Source organism: Pteronotus mesoamericanus, unplaced genomic scaffold, assembly GCF_021234165.1.
Source record: "Pteronotus mesoamericanus isolate MK-2021 breed Mesoamerican mustached bat unplaced genomic scaffold, CSHL_Meso_final contig_246, whole genome shotgun sequence".
NCBI lineage: Eukaryota > Metazoa > Chordata > Mammalia > Chiroptera > Mormoopidae > Pteronotus > Pteronotus mesoamericanus.
The window spans coordinates 12521085-12538224 of NW_026555104.1; the positions used below are offsets into that span (position 1 = coordinate 12521085).

The 17140-nt window shown below is 43.1% G+C and overlaps 1 protein-coding gene across 2 annotated transcripts in view; it reads left to right on the forward strand.

Annotated features, from left to right (window-relative positions):
- The window catches only part of VPS53 (VPS53 subunit of GARP complex), a 128570-nt gene that overhangs the window by 78093 nt on the left and 33337 nt on the right, over window positions 1-17140 (forward strand). For both annotated transcript variants that reach the window (XM_054573284.1, XM_054573285.1), the window contains exons 14-15: window positions 9050-9292; window positions 12241-12388. In XM_054573284.1, coding sequence (XP_054429259.1) covers window positions 9050-9292; window positions 12241-12388 — 391 coding nt within the window. The remainder of the gene's footprint in view (window positions 1-9049; window positions 9293-12240; window positions 12389-17140) is intronic.

The window sequence follows — 17140 nt, forward strand, 5'->3', positions numbered from 1 at the left end:
TCTTGAGTGTAATTTACTGTGTCTATAAATCTCAAAAGCCTGATTTTTGACTCTACTAAGGTCCCAAGTGGATCCCACCACCCCCTTCCCACGTGGGCACTGAGCCCATGCATAGCTATATATGCCAGCACACAAGGCCTTACAGTGGCAGGCCCTGGAAAATGAAGAAAGCAAGCCTAATCTCTAATGTATATGTTTTCAGGTATAATTTATTTAATTTTTTCATTTCAAAATAATTTAGATTTACAAAAGAGTTATAAAACATTCTCATCGACCATTCCCCCAGAGAATGCTAACATTTCTCACCGTCCTGGTTATCAGAGTCAGGAGGGTAACACTGTCCCCTTAAGTCATCAGGTCTCTTTAGTCTCCTGTAATCTTAAGTGGTTCCTCAGTCTTTCCCTTGTCTTTCATGACCTTGACACTTTCAAAGAGTATTGACCAGCTATTTTGCATGATGCCTTTAATTTTGGTTTATCTATTGTTGCCCCTTGATTAAATCTAGATTGTGCATTTCAGGCAAGAATACCATAGAGGTCACGCTGCGTCCTCAGTACCTCGTATCAGGAGGCACATCATGTGGGTCTGTCCCATTACTCATGATGCCGACTTTGATCGCTCGCTTTGAGTGGTGTCTGCCAGTGTTCTGTGCGTGAAGCTACTGTTCGTATAATTAATAAGTATCTTTGTGTGGGGATACCTTGGGGTTGGGTAAATATCCTGTTTCTCATCGCACTTTGCCCGCTCATTCTGGAATCCCTTGATGATTCCTGCCTGAAATAATTATTACTGTAGTGTTTACTGAACGTTGATTGTCTGTTTCCATCATTTCTTCTACATTTACTAATTGGAGTTCTACTATAAGGAAGAGCTTCCCCTTCTCCCCCATATGTTTGTTTATGTCAGTATGGACTGATGGGTTCTTACCTTCTTTTATGGATTATCATCCATGTAATATATATTCCTCCTACAAACTTTAATGGCTCCAGAAAACTTATAGAGCAGCCACTGTAGCCAAGTTTCCTTACAGCCAGAAGAATATGTTCATGTTCCAGTCGCCACTGCTGATGGGAAGGTGGAAGACCCCCTCTCATCTCCGAATCTCTGCCCGCAGCCAGAGTATCCAGACTCTTCCACACTGGAAGGCGTATCTTGAGAAGGTCAGGTTTCTGACACAGCCGAGCTAACTGGAGACAGGCCGGCCCAGGCTCTGAGGGGAGAACTCGGTGCCTACGGAACACACAGAGCAGGACCAGACGGTGGCTCACACAGAGGGAGCAGCCGCGGCTGTGAAAAAGTTCTTGAGGGGAGTTCTCTGGGAAAGCACTTAGATGCTGAAATCCAGCCTCGCCCCCACCCCCACCTTTTTTTAATGATTCTCTCATGGGTTAGCAAATTCTTGTTTCCAAATAGGTTTCAGGGGTAAACCGTAAGATCAAGAGAATATTTCAAGTGGAATCACCACATGGAACATTATTATTATTCACCTACTTGATTTTTATAGTTTCTACTCTTTTCCTCCCCAGTGACAAAATGCTTCATATTAAAATCCCAGAAAATGAACTTTATAAAAGACTTGCTACATTCACAAAAACCTCCCTGCTGATCCCCCACCCACGCCACCCAAAAAATTCGCCTTGACAGTTTTTGCCTTGTAACACCTCAACTTCCTCCCTGCTCTCTGTCTGCTGGGTTCATGCCTGCAGGCGCCCGAGGGCAGTAGTGACCACTGCCTCGCAGTCCTTTGAAAGCGCCCCATCTTCTGCATTCAGAAAGTTTCCTCCCAGGAAGTTGATAAGACACCCCAGAGAGGGCGAGAAAAAGGATCCGTTATTTGCCTACCAGATTAACAGGTCTTAAAGCAACCCACCTGGAGGACTATTTTTGGACAAAGCCTCTTCTTCTCTTATCAACCCAAATTCTTATTTTTAAAAGCTATCAGGTCCAGGGTTTAAAGTATCTATGAGACAACCACATTCTTTCCCCAGACCTACCTGGTCTAAAGAATCATTTCTCCAAATTACTATAATTCTGGTATCTACTCTCTTCACATGGCCTTGATTCATATAGAGTATACTCATTGTTCATGGTACCTTGGGCTTAGAGCCAGACCCCCTTCCTTAGGGACTCTCCATTTCTCTATGAAAAATGAAGTGCTGGCCACTCATCCTGCCATTTGGCCTCCCTGGGATGTTTCCACAGCGCGCGGGAAGTAGCGGAAGCCGCTCGCAGGAGAACTGCGTAGGTTGTGCTGTTGTCGCTCCAGAAAAAGCAGCAAGAGCTTGAAGTAGAAAATAGAATTCACAAAATCCATTTCCTCATCTCTAAAAGGAGACAAAATAATGCTTAAAGCAGTAGTTATTAACCTTTTTTGAGACATAGATCCCTCGGAGGACCTGATGAAAGCCAGAGCCCCTCTTGCCAAAACAAATCTTTATAAACCCACACACTCTTCTTGAGTGCAATTTCAGGGGGTTCTATAAAGCTCTTCCCCCCTTAAGTCAAAGACTCCTCAGGCTGCGGGGGGGGCAGCTCCGATGGGGACTGGTTTTGTACAAACCACGACTCTTGTAGTTCTGACCCAAAAATCTTCAAGGGAGGAAAATCTTAGGCCATTCACAAGCTCCCAGATGACAGAGACCCAGCCCAGCGTAGTGGAAAGAACGCGGGCCTGGATGCCACAAGGACCTGGACTGGAGTCAGAACCCTGCAGCCACTGGCCCGGGACCTTGAGCATGGCACTCAGCCCCGCCGAGTTTGTTCCGTCCTCTGCGCAGTGCAGTTAACAGCCCTCACCCGCACCCTCACCCCTTCATAGGATTAGCGGTGCGGATGAAATGAGGTGACATACGGGTACTTGGCACGAGTGAGCGGTGTTCGGGAACTGTGCCTACCCAGCCCTCCCTGTCTGTGATCTCGTTCCAGACTCTTAGACGGTTGGGTGGCCTGACCAGTGTTGCCAGCTTTCTGCTGGGCCTGGCCTGGGGTCCATCCCTCATCTCCCCAGCGCCCCACCTGCCCCGGGGAAGCTCTGGTAGAATCTTCCCCGGCCAAAAGCTGAGCAGCCCCAGGAGGACTGCACAGCCAGCGCCCTGGGAGGAGGCCGGAAGTGGGGATGTCCCCGAAGCCACCTCTTCAACAGGCTGGGCTAAACTGTCATTCTCTGCTTTAAGCAGCTTTCTCATTTTTTTGTTTATGGTCAAAGAGGAAGTTAGTTCATCTTCTGCTTTTAGGAACATAGGTCATTTTCTTCTGCTGACTCTTGCAGAAGAGATTTCTCTCCACAGACACTTTGTTCACTTCATTTGGGTACATTCTCAGTCAAAAAAGTTATCGGTGACTCCACTCCTGCCCATTCTCCTGAGTCCCCCCTAATGATGTTTGTTGAAATAGAGCTCCCCCTTCTTCTGGCTTCGTCAAGCCTAGAGTTTCTCTGTAAGTTCATTTCAAACTCTCAGGATTGTTACAAGAATCGTATACAGGTCCCCTGTATATCCTTCACCTGGATTCCTCAGTTAACAGTTCTATCCCCCTCCTCTCTTACATACACACTCACATATGTACACATGCTCACATGTATGTGCACATGCATATTTTTTCTGAGTGATACGGATTTTCAAATTGCAGACAAGATGCCCCATCACACCTTTATACCTCACGGTGTGTTTCCTGTGAGTAAGGACGGTCTGCACAACCAGACCGCAGCCCCCCTAATCAGGACATTAACATCGACACAGTGTTACCATTTAATCCATGGGCCCCACTGCATTTCACCAGTTGTCCCAGTCATGTTTTTTATAATCCAGAATTTATTCCAGGTTTATGGCTTGCGTTTACCTGTCTCTTTGTTCTCCTTCAGTCCAAAAGAGTAACTTATCCTTGCTTTATCTGTCAAGACCTTGAAGTTTTTGAATAGTACAAGCCAGTCACCTTGTGGAATTCATGCAGAAGTGGCGTTGTGTTCTCAGTCACTCACAACAGGAGGCTCCCAGTGTCGGTTTGTCCCACAACTTGTGGTGGTCATTTTTATTACTTGGTTTAGATGGTGTCTGTATTTATTGATAAATAGTGTCAGGAGAAATTTTGAAACCACATAAATAGCCTTTTTCTCATATTTCACTGACTTATTTTACCACCTGAATTATTTATTACTAACATAGTTGTCAAAAGATGATTTTTCTCACTCTGTCATTCTTCTGTATTTATTAGTTGGCATTGTATTTTAAGCAAAAGCGTTCTCTTCTTCCCATTTATTTATCACAGGGACTCATAGATTTCAATTTTATTCAATGAGTTGTAGCTGTAACTATCTTTTTTTAACTTTATGTTGGAATAAATTTATTAGACCTATAGAAAAATTTCAAAAATAATACGGGTTTCCCATATCCTTTCTCCCAACTTCCACCAATGTAACGTCTTACATAAGCATAGTACAGTTATCAGAGCCAGCAAGTTAAACGTTGGTACAGTTTTATACTAAACACCAGACCTAATTTGGATTTCACCAATTTTTCCACTAATTTTTTTTTTTTTTTTACAGGATCCATCATTATTTATTTTAATGCTCAAATAGTCCCTGATTTGGCTTGGGACCCCCTTCAAACTGGTTTTTCATCGTTTTCCATGCCCTAGTCATTTTTTTGAGCGCTCCTTTTCTGGCACAACAAAAAACACCAGGCTCATCCTGTGCCTTCCTGCCTCAGCCCCGGAGCCCTCCATCTGGTTAGGATCCCTTGTGCCGTCGGTGGGACTGGTATTTAGAAATTAAGCTCTGGACATCCGGTGTGTTCAGTAGTGCTCAGGTGCCATGCTTGTAGGTCCTCCTGCTGAGAAACTAAGGAACATATGTACATGTATATATGGGTACCTCTATATCTATTTTTATACCTGTTTTGGTATTAAAACCCAGGAGACTATGCTGATGCCTCCAGTTCTCATTGAATCACGAGTTTTTGTGTTTTTAGCTTCCTCCTGTGCAGGCCTGTAATGCCTTCCACAGCAGTAAGAAACTTAGCGCCCAGCATCCTCCCCATACTTAGTCTCTGTGCCATTTACTGCGTGTAACCCATCTCCCAGTTGGGCCCACACCAGACCTTGGCTCCCCAACTCCACAGTCCACACCAGAGCCAAGGAAGGGAAGAGGGTTACAAAGCAGTTGGAGTGCCTCGAGTTAACGAGTTCTGTAGCTTCTGGGGACCTTGGGTGCTTTGTCTGTGCTTACCCTCTCGCCAGCTTTTTCCGACTACCGCCTTCCTCCGCCAGCGCCAGCACTCCTTTACTCCCTATCGGAGCGTTGTTTCTATAGATGCTGAGTGCAGATCCGCCAGGAGAAGCTGCCTTGGTCATCCGTAGGTAAACTTGGTCGACAGTGCAGTGCTGCTTCTCATTAGGCCCTAATATTTCCCTCTAGTGATGCGCTCTGCAGTAGTCTTTCTTCCCAGGTCATTTTATTTGTCAGTGGAACTCTCAGCTGTATTTCACACGCCCTCCCTGAAATGCTTACACAGTTCTTGGGCAAAAACTCAAGCTACAGGGAAGAGGGGAGAAGGTACCATCCATATCCACGACCTGTTTCTTCAGGCTGGAGAGAAAAATTAAGAACAACAATATTATATACCACATATCTGTATAGTGCTTTACAGTTTTGAAATCAAAGCATAGCATAGTGTGGGTAGAGCTTAGCTTTAGAGTCAGACGGACCCAAGTTCAAATTCCCACTCTGGTAAATTCTATGACCTAGGGAAAATTATGTTATTTTCCTCTGCCTCAGTTTCTTTTATAAAATGGGGATAATAAGGCCTTCTATTCAGGTCTGTTGTGAGGATTAAACAAGACTGTATTTATAATGCACCCAGCACATGCCTAGTTTGTAGGCTTATAGCTCTAGTGGGAGACATAAACCAGAGAAAGATTGTAGTACACAGCATGAAGGGATACAGACATGAATAATTTGCTGTGGCAATCCGGAGGAGTATATAAATCAAACCACAGGCAGCCTTTTCTCATCTACATCTTCTGTCTAAGCCAAACCCCTCTCTTCCTTTCTACACTCTCTTCCTCACACCGTTATCTGTGCTCACTTACTCTGTTCCTTAATCCTCTCACCTGAATCTGCTGTGAAATTTTTCTCTCCAGTGTCTGTTATTTCCTTTGTCTAAAATAAATTGCTCGTTTTGTGTATACTGCAAAATTAGCATTGTGGTGCTATCTGGAAATCTAAATATCATAAGCATGAGGTTCCTATATCCCCAAATAGATCAGAGCTTCTAATGGGCAGGCCCTTGTGTCTTAGCCCCAGCAGCACCTTGATCACAACTTGACCCTTCGTGCTCTCTGCCTTGATTGTAACTGCCCTAGGGTATAAAAGGCGCCTTCTTGTGATTCCATCAACACACAGGTCAGCTGGCCTCACGTCCCTTGTCCCTTTCTGCGGCAGTCCTACAAGAGCTCTCACCGGGACTCGGGGTAGAGTTTGGTGCTTGGAGGAAGTGTTAACCTCTGCTTTTTGTCGTTGTTATTGAATTCATTTATATCTTATACTTACAGCCCACGACTGGATTCAAACCAATGAACCTTGCCCATTCCCACTGGGGTGTATCTTTTACTATTCTCTTCTGTGAAATGCTAATTACTGGTTTTCTAATGTCTAGTGTGGCATAGCAGTGTGCTGGTGCACAGGATGGAGGATGGAAGGGAAGGGAAGCTTACTCTGGTTTATTTCTCATCCGTGTCAGAAGACAATGTCAAAAGCCACCTGGTAGACATTCTACAAAATATGAAAGTCTTCAGAGTTTTTCTAAGTAGAAGTTTTCTTCATGGGGTATGATCATAACTAAATTATAATCCTACTCATCAGGTTGGCTCTGAAATAGGTGGTAGGTGGATAAGTATCCTGACTTCAGCTTCTAGGGGAATTAGATAAGTGGTTAAAGTAAAAACACTTCAGAGCTCTGGTCCCTGTTTCGGTTGGCACTGTAGATTTGGAGATTAGGATTTCTCATAAAAAGACTTTTGGCTTCTCTTACATGCTCACCTCCACTGCACCAGCCCCCACTCCCTCTTCACCTTCCCACCCTTTCATTCCCACCCCTCAGGAACAAAGTGTGGCGGTCGACCAGCTGGCTCTGTGCTGTGTACCCCCATAATTGGGAGGTGGGGTTCACCCATCAGCAGGAGGAGAGGGCCTCGGGGGAGCAGAAGGAACGTAAGCATGCTCCCTGCTCTCAGGGAGCTTATATCAACATACACGAAGCAGAGAAGAAGCTCCTACTTCTGTGTAGGAAGCAGCTTTCACCTTTTGTACTAACTTCAACTTGTTAGAAGAACAATTCTGTAATTGCACCAAAGATTGATGAAAAGATTGCCATTATCAATGAGCATGGCCCCCACAAGCCCAGGATGGGAGATGGTCAACATGTTTCTTGAATATTTGATATCCTTACGGTGTATATTTAAGTGTTAAAAAATAAAGTATCAGTGTGTTAAGGATGACAGACGTTGAAATGGAGATCGAAGATTGTTGTGAGTAGGCGTTGCGTGGCCACACCTCAAGCTGCGTAGAGAAGTGGCAGGAGAACGTTAGGGCAGGGGGATGCAGCCAGGCAAAGGCACAGGGTCGGGGTGGAGGAGCGAAGGGTTGCGGTGAGGTGAGGGGAGAGGCAGGAGATTAAATGGAAAGGTTAGGCAGGAAAAAGCTGTGAGGAGCAGGGGGTGCAGACCCTGGAGCTCCTCCCCCGCTTCAGACCGTCCCCCGCAGCCCAGCCTAGGCAAGAAGTTCTTTGAGGGCAGAATGGCTGCATCTGGATATAATAAACTTTCAATAACAAAAGCTCTTGAGTAAAATGTCAATTTTCTCCTTTTCCTGCTAATTGATGCTGTGTGTGGTTTTTGTCTTTTTCTTCCTGACTGTTATATAAATACATTTTAAAAGCACAGCTGGATCCCCGTAGCTTTAGACAGCCACCTACAAAGATGCAAAATGTCAAGAGGGGTGCGGATACCCCCCCCCCATTTTTCAAGCCGCACAACTGTGCAGGGAACAGCCGATACAGCCCTGCTGGCTTCTCACTAGGGATGACTCATTACTACGGACACAAAGTCGGGGATATTTGAATGGGAAATGGGAGAAAATTGCAGCCATCATCGCCACCATGACCGGGGCAAGCCCGGAGCTGCTCAGACTCTCTCCTCTCCCAAGACTTTATTTTTATGCCTTTTAGTCTGGAAGTTTTAAGAAGAAACTGCACTAAAGAAGAAAGAAGGCATTGTAATATTTCTTTATAGTTTCTCTTTGTTTAGGCATCTATTTTGTAGGCACATTTAGGCTAATGATACCTAAATACCTGCTGACATCATAACCTTCTTGTGTTTTAGGAGGTAGGAGGGTAGCGTGGTCCAAAGCATGAGGTTCGGAGCCAGGCTGCTTGGTTTTGAATTTTGGCTCCCGCACCCTCTTGCTGTATGACCTTGGACAAGGCCCTTAACTTTTCTGCACTTCACTTTTTGAAGATGAGGACAGTAATAGTACCCACTTCATAAGGTTATTATGAAGATTAAGTGAAGTTCATTGAAATGACACATAAACTGCTGACATAGTGCCTGGTGTATCATAGAGATTTGGAAAATGATTACTGTCATTATTTAGGGTTTTCATTTGTGGAAAGAGGAGATGATTCTCATATGGAGCAGTGCACGCACTTACGTGGTGGATTCTGGACTCAGCTCTGCCACTAAATTGTGTGACAAACTTTCTAGGCTTTCATTTTTTCATCTCTTAGAGGGTTCAATAATAATTATCTCCCTCACAGGGGCTTGGGGTTAGATGTGATCATAAAATGCCTTGAAAAGTTTAAAGCAGCATGCAAACGCCACATTTTATTGCTGCCGTTACTGCAGGAGCAGTGGGGGTGGTTAATGATGACACTGATAAAAACGAGTCTCATTTTACATACAAAAAACATTAGAAACGATGTACTCATGGCAGTCAAGCACATTTATTTGCTTTATCTTTCTTGAAATAGAATAACATTTCAGGTTGTCTTCCTCCTAGAAACCTTGGAGAGCTGATAGATCGGTTTGTGGCCGATTTCAAAGCCCAGGGGCCCCCTAAGCCCAACACCGAGGAAGGCGGTGCCGTGCTCCCCAGCTGTGCCGACCTCTTTGTCTACTACAAGAAGTGCATGGTGCAGTGCTCTCAGCTCAGCACTGGGGAGCCAATGATCGCCCTGACCACCATTTTCCAGAAGTACCTCCGAGAATATGCCTGGAAAATCCTCTCTGGCAACCTGCCCAAGTGAGTCCTGTTCTTCCCAGTGAAGTAAGATTCTAAACATACCTAAATATGGGAATCTTTAAGGAAATCCACTCTGAAGTTGTTTACTGAACTGCTAAGAGTACCAGGGAGGAAAACACCCTAATTGAGTTCCCAAAGGTCTGAGACTGTTTACTCTCCAAATGAGCTTCCACAGCTGATCAAGATGGTTAGAGGAAACGCCCACACTGCTGCCAGCACAGGTCAGCTCTGGCCACAGTGGACTCAGGCCATTTGAGGAAGTCGGCCCGTTACACAGGGTGGGGCAAAAGTAGGTGTGCAGCTGTTCATATGGAAAATAATGCCATAGCTAATAAATAATAGTACAAGAATAAACTCTGTGTTTCGTGTACTCACAACTGTAAACCTGTCTTTTCCCCACCCTGTATATGTATTTAATTTAAATGGATTCAACGATGGGTACTTGGCCAAAAAAGTAGGGTGGTGGTGGAAATAACTTTTAAACAACATGGGCGATTCCATTAAGGCCTCATTCTGTGAGAATGTGTCCTGGGATGATAAGGAGATGAGAGGCATGAGTCTGCTTTCCCTCGGTCTGATTACATTCCAAAGTCTGTCCTGTGGTATGTGTACCTTGCTGTGCTGGATAGAGTCTAATGTTTAAGGATCTAGAGGGGTTTAGGGGTAGGGGGTTGCATAGCACAGCTCCTAATTAGAGTAACTTTACTGTATTCCCTGGGGCAATAGATTGTTGTTATATTGCTTATTACTTGAAATAAATGAATCATTCAACTAGAGTTTTAGGTGTTTTGGTTATACTATGGCATTTTTAATTGTAATAGAATATGATCCAAGGTAATACTTAAGAATTTAATAATTATAAATCGTCCCCATAGCTATATTCAACAGTAATGGAATTAGTTTGTCGTCGTCACTAAAATGTGTCATATATGGGAGTTTTACATTATTTGGAGGACAGACAATAAAATCCCTGTGCTCTACCAGAGATTTGAAGTAGCAGATATACTTTATCAATGAGAATTTCTTTAACTATGATAAAAAAAATTATTCTAAAATTGTTAGTAACTTTTGTCCTGATTATCAAAATAACAGAAGTAGAAGGCACAGAAAAACACAAAGATTAAAAACAAAAATCACCTATAATCTCATCACTTAGAGAAAACAAGTTTAACTTTTTGATATATATTTTTCCATCCTTTCTTTATATATATAATGTGTGTGATTGTGTCTTTTGTTTGTTTGTTTAGCAGAATTGGGACTATACTGCTTATAGTTTTATATGCTGCTGCTATCACTTAACGTCACCCTAGGAGCATTTTCCCATGTGTGTTAGTTAGCCGGTGTCTCAGCAGGAAACAAATGGCTCACTCAACTGGGATGTTGTTAGAAGTAAAGCAGCTGCATATTCACAGAAATGGGGGCAAGGTATTGTAAAAGGAACCAGCAGAGGATTATGAAGCATCCAGATACTAGTGGGTACTTACCACTACTCTGAAACTCACTTGAGAGCTAGGTCTGCAGACGAAGGTCTGCCCCATAGAAACTGTAGGCCTAGAGGGCCTTTCACTGCCAGGACCACTCTGAAGTACAGGGGGCTGGAAGACCAGCTGTTGCTCAGACTCCTCTCTCCTCTACCTCTCTGACTTCCTGCTGCATCTTGCATTGGCTCAACCCAAGAGGAGGCCTGAAGGCCAAGGAGGCTGGGCGATAAAGCTGTGGACATCAGCCCCTGAGCCATGGAGCAGGGAAGAGAGGAGCAGAGAACAGATCTGGGAGGCAAGAGAGAATGGTTGGCACTTGCAACAATAAATATTTATCAAAACACGTTTAATGATGCCATGGCCATCAAATGTATAGATAAACCTAGTTAACGTCTGAGATTCTGATGGATCATTCTCGTAATTGATTGTTTTGGTGAGATTCACCGTTTTGGAACACTCAGAAAAGCATCCTTGAATAGAAGTGGAACTACTGGGTCAAATCTCTGGACATTTTTTTTAAGTTCCTGAAATATACCCCCAGAAAGTTGGTACAGTGTGACGCTCCTACCCCATAGCAGACAAGAGTGCCAGCGCCTCACACTCTTACAAGTGGTAGGAATTAAAATGTTTCAAATCTATTATCAGTAAGACTGGTCAGAATTTAAAAAAATTTTTTTTATTGATTTTGAGAGACAGAGACAGTGATCTGTTGTTCCACTTATTTATGCATTCATTGGTTGCTCTTTATATGTGTCCTGACCGGGGATCAAACCCACAATCTTGGCGTACGAGGGCAACACTCCAACTAATTGAGCCACTGGACCAGAGCGGGGCAAGTTTTTTAAAGGAGAAATTTCTCTTTTATTTTTAAAATAAATGCCATTGAATTCTATCTTCTCAAAAAAAAAAAAAAAGAGTTAAAATAGCAGGAAGTTTTATAACTGCATTTTGACATTTTGTGAGCACATGATTAGATCAGTAGGAAGGGATGAGATGCCTTTTGGTTTCTTGAGGCCATCAGGGGTTTGGGCAGGAATGCTGTTTTAACATTTACTTTTGAATCCTTCCACAGGCACAGCATACAGATTCCTGTGCAGAATTGGTTTAATCAAGAGAAACAATTCAGGATCATCTGTAGCCCAAAATTTCTTGGGCTACAGATGATCCTGAATGAGCTCTGCAGATCAGGAAATTCCAAGCTAAGCAGAGAGCCTGTTCAGCAGCCTTCTCTGTGCATATCAGTCATCATAGTGAATATGGCTGATTACTGGCTCACTTTTGGAATCATCTCTTCCTATTTCTGATGGTCAAGGTGAGGTCAGTAGGGAAGGACTCATTGTATGTGGATTTATTTGGGTCATGTCCAGCCTTTACTTCCACCTTTTCTTTGTCTTAAGATGTGCAGTTTCCAGTTCAGGAAGCAACTAAGAAGTCCCAGCCTGACTACTGCCTGTTCCTTTTCCTCAGAACCACAAGCAGCAGTGGAGGGCTGACCATCACCAGCCTCCTCAAGGAAAAGGAGGGCTCAGAAGTAGCCAAGTTCACTTTAGAGGAGCTCTGCCTCATCTGCAGCATCCTGAGCACAGCAGAGTACTGTCTGGCCACTACCCAGCAGGTGAGCCACCCTGGCGGCCCACTCTCTGCTTCCTTTTTCTGAACCATTTGGGCTACTTCGCTGGTTGGTGGGAATATGGGCCCTAATAAGGCCACACACAACCCGGGTAGGCCAGTTGGCCTCCCACAGAGGCAAATCTGGCTGTCCAGCCAGAAGATGGCTGTCTTACAAAAGGGCCTTGTTAAAGGAGCCTAGGCAAGAAAGTATGACTGATCTCTTCCCCAGAGTTATGTAAGCTACATAAAGGGCATGCCCTCTGAAAAGTAGGTCAGTAGCCCTGTCTCCTGTGTGAGACAAGCAGGAACAAACTTAAGGGTACTAGGACCCAGCCTTTGGCAGCAGTGAATCACAGCTAGTTATTCCATTCTCAGAAGTATTACTAGGCTAAGCAGAATCCTTGGGCTTTTATGTGTCTCCTGGAATTTACATAGCAGTTTCAATCTGCCTAAACAAATAACCATTGTTGGGATGTTGACGTTCAGGAACTGTGAAGCAGGAAAGGGTGATGCCTCTACCAGAGTTCCCCATGAAAACAAGGAAGACCCAGAATAATTTTCCATTCAGCCTTAGATGTGGGATTAGAAGTTCCTTTTCACATTTTATCTGGAATTGATCTAAGGCCATGGAAGAAAAAGTAATTGGGGAACGTTCTGCTCTTCCCACCTTTTTGGGTTTATGATTTACACATTTCTAGATCATAGGAATGCAGTCATACGTTATGGTTCAGACAGGACAGCTTGGAGCACCTGTGAGCCACAGCAAGCATATAGGAAGTGAAACAAGAAGCGCCTCCTCCCCCGAAAAAACTTCACAACTGGGGCTGAGCCAGCCAGAGGCAGAGGCAGTACCTGCTCTGCTTGGGGACATGGTTATATTGTGTCACACAGGGAATGATCTGTGAAGGTTTGGACTTGGAGCCAGAGACAGCGATCCGTTTAGCCCCCAAAGCTCCCAGGTCAGGACGGCAGTTGATCTGTGAGGACCTCCGAAGTAGGGGTTCACAGAATTCTTTGATGAAGAAATGCCACTTAACTATTTTGTGTGTGTTCAGAATGAGAAAGAATACACATATATAAATAATAGTATTTTAAAGGTAAAATAACCATGGTACCAAAAGAAAAGGCTGTAAAAATAATGACCTTTAATCCCACCACCCTCAAATAATCATACTAGTAATTTGGAGGGTTTTTTTTTTTTTCCAATTGGTTTTCATCAACATAGTTTTACATGCTGTGATCTTGACTTAATTTTCATATCCTTTTGTAGTTGTTAACATGAGAGCATTAGCAGTTCCCCTGTTGCTAATGTCTATTACAATCATTGTTATGACTACATAATACTCCATTAAGGTGTATACTATGAATTATTTAACAGTACCTCTAATAATTTTTATGCTGCTTCAAGTTTTTACTTTTATAAGTAATCTTACAAAGAACATCTAATGTTTTACATTATCTTTCTAGAACAGATTCTTAAAAATTCTAGAAATATTAGATCAGAGACCATTTTAATGACTCATGATAGATGTAGCCAGTTTTTTGTTATTTAATGAAAATTGTTTTTACTGATTAAAAACATAAATGCATTCTTAGCCCCTATATTGTGATCTCTCAATACCATTTTTCAGTAAAAGGAACCAGAGATTCTTGGAGGGATAATTCCAGGTTTGGGTAGGAAATGTAGAAGATGAGCCTAGAATATCATGTCATACAAAAGGCAAGAAAATATGAAAGGCTGTGAGAGTCATTACAAAAGGACTCACTCAGGAGCTGTAGTGTGTTTAAGGGACAAAAAGACATGTCCAGATCCTAACCCCCACTACCTGTAAATGTGACCTTACTTGGAAATAGGGTTTTTGAAGATGTACTTAAGTAAGGAACTCAAGATGAGATCATCTCGCGTTTTGGGGGAGCCTTCAGTCCAGCGCCTGGTATCATTAGAAAGGGGGATTTAACACTCAGAGACACAGGGAAGAAGGACATGTGAAGACAGGGGCAGAGATGGGAGCGATGCATCTACGAGCTAAGGAAAACCCAGGATTGCCAGCAACTACCAGAAGATAGAAGAGAGGCAGGGAACAGTTTCTTCCTTAGAACCTCCAGAGGAGCCAACCCTGACAACACCTTGATTTCAGACTCCTGGCCTCTAGACCTGCGAGAGCGCGTGTTGCCGTTGTAAGGCACCATGCATGCAGTGATTTGTTGCGGCACTGCCCGGGGAGCGCATACAGGAGCCCACCTGAATAAGCCCTCGTGGTCAAAGATGGGACACACAAACATCAGTGAGAATATAGGCTACAGCGGATTGAAACATCTAATATGATTCAATCTGTTTGATTATAAAGATTTTTTTTAAAATTCGTGTATCACCTTTGAAGATACTAAGGAACCATGGGTCTGAATTAAATACTGGAAAATAAAAGGGAAGTTCTTACCCTGCTTTTCTTATCTGACTTGTACCTCAGGATGACCAAATAATTGACAATGGGAAGTATCTCTTTAGAGCAGAATTTTAGCTAATAAATGAAGAAGAAAAAATAGCATATCATTCTTTTATAACTCCTAGTAGAATAACGGATCTGGGCATTGAGCATCAATGGCTTCTGATATTACAAAAAAAGAGAGAGCCAAATATCATGTATCTATTGATAGAAGGACACCACACCATCATGAAGTAGTTTTCTAAAAAGGAAAAAAAAGAATCTGAATCTGATCAAGCTTCTACAGTTAACCTTTGAACAGTGTGGGGGTTAAGGGCACAGATACCTCCTACAGTCAAAAAATTCACATATAACTTTTAACTGCCCCCTAAAAGTAAACTAGACAAAAGGTTATTAAGAGTATCAGAAGAAAGAGAAATCTTTACTGTATTTATTGAAAAATATCCACGTATGAGTAGACAGTTCAACTTCATGTTGTTCAATGATCAATAGTACATCAAACTACAATTTATGAGAAATGCAAGCGACAAGGGGCCATGTTAGTTAATACCTTGTGGATGCAATCAACAAAATCCAAACTATGGGAGAATCTACAGGGCAAACAACCCAGCTTCCTTTAAAAAATTGCAGGGGTTGGGGGGTTTGGCAAAAAGAAATGGAGGAAGAAACCAGAAACTAAAGAATCCAAGCAATGAAGAACTGGAAAAAGAAAATTTTAAAAATAATGCCAATAATGTATCAGTATTGGCTCACTAATTGTAATACTTGACACTTAACATTTGCATGAGGTATTTCATTCATTCGAGAGATCTTTATGAAGCACTTATATATGTAGTTGATGTTAATTGACAGTGGTGAACAAAGTAGCCAAGTTTCTTTCTGTCATGGAACTAAGAACTGATGGGGGAGCCAGATAATATGTAAGCCAAGCTGTACCTTCAGTTTTGTGGTACATGCTAAGAAGTTGCAGTGCTAGTTAAGGAGTTGCCTATGGACGTAGAGTATTCAAGAAAAGCCTCTCTGAGGAGATGACAGAGAAGTTGGGAAGGAGACTGCCAAGTGAGGAGCTTGGAAAGGATGGGAGGGGAAGTTGGGGGGTGAGGGGGCAGGGAGCAGAGCTAGGGAGTGTTTCAGGGGAGGAAGGAGAAGTATAAAGGCCCAGAGAGGAAACAGACTTTGGTATTTCCAAAACTTTAATTGGTCAATGTAACTGAAGCCAAGCCAGCAAGGGAGAAGGCTGGAAGCAGGCAGGAGAGAGGGACAGGAGCCACATCATAGTTAGAAGTTTGGATTTTATTTTCATTGTAATAGAAAGAGGCTGCTGAAGAGTTTAAGCATTGTAAGCCTGTACCATAATTCGTTTTATCAGTCTCTTGTAAATATATGTGTACATTGTTTCCAGTTTTTCAATAACAAACAGCACTAGAACGTGAACTTAAAGAGAACGAGATCCTTTTGTTCATTGAATAACTCCCTTACCCTGTTACAGAGCCTGGTACAAAATGGGCTTTTAGTGAATACCAGCTGAGTTCATGAATGCTGCAAAGAAAACTTGCATTTCTTTGTACATTGTTCTCATTATTCCACTGAAGTACTTTTCTAGATGTGAAATTGCTGGCTTAAAGGGTGTATATTTAATATTTTGCTCTTTCAATAAATTACATTCCAAAAAACATTGCATTAATTTACATACCCTTAAGAGCATTTTTTAAATTTAAGACAAAACATTCGTTGTTTTTAGAGTTTGTGTAATAAATAGGACTGGCAGCGCGAGGTGAGTCAATTCCCAGGATGTCTGGAGCTCTTACAGTTCCCGGTCAGTTGTATTTGCCTCTGAGGCGGCTGGCAGCATGGCCAGCGTTCCCCTCCTCGGCTGCAGGCTGCGCAAGGCAGAGCCTGCTTCTTTCCTCTGCCTCAGTAGCCCTGAGGCCTTAACTCAGCGGGCGGTATGTAGGGCACTCAGTAGGTACTTTAATACTGATTTTACTGCCACCCACCACCAGGGGTTTCCCATAGTGGAGAGTGAGCCCGCAGTTGACAGGGCAGGGAGTATCCTAAAAACCGGGGTCTTTTTTAAAATTAGTAAAATGAAGTGTCAGTGTGTCATAAGAAACAATTACAGCCCAGTGCTAGAGGGCACTGGTTCTGGGGGAAGTTTGATTCCTGGTCCTACCACTTGCTATCTTGAGTAGGTTCCCTCCTCCATTTCCTCATCTGTAGCCTGGGGATAGTAAAAGAATCTTCCTCATAGGGCTGTGAGAATTAAATGAGCCCATACATGAAAGGGGCCTGGAATTGTGCCTGAATCATCA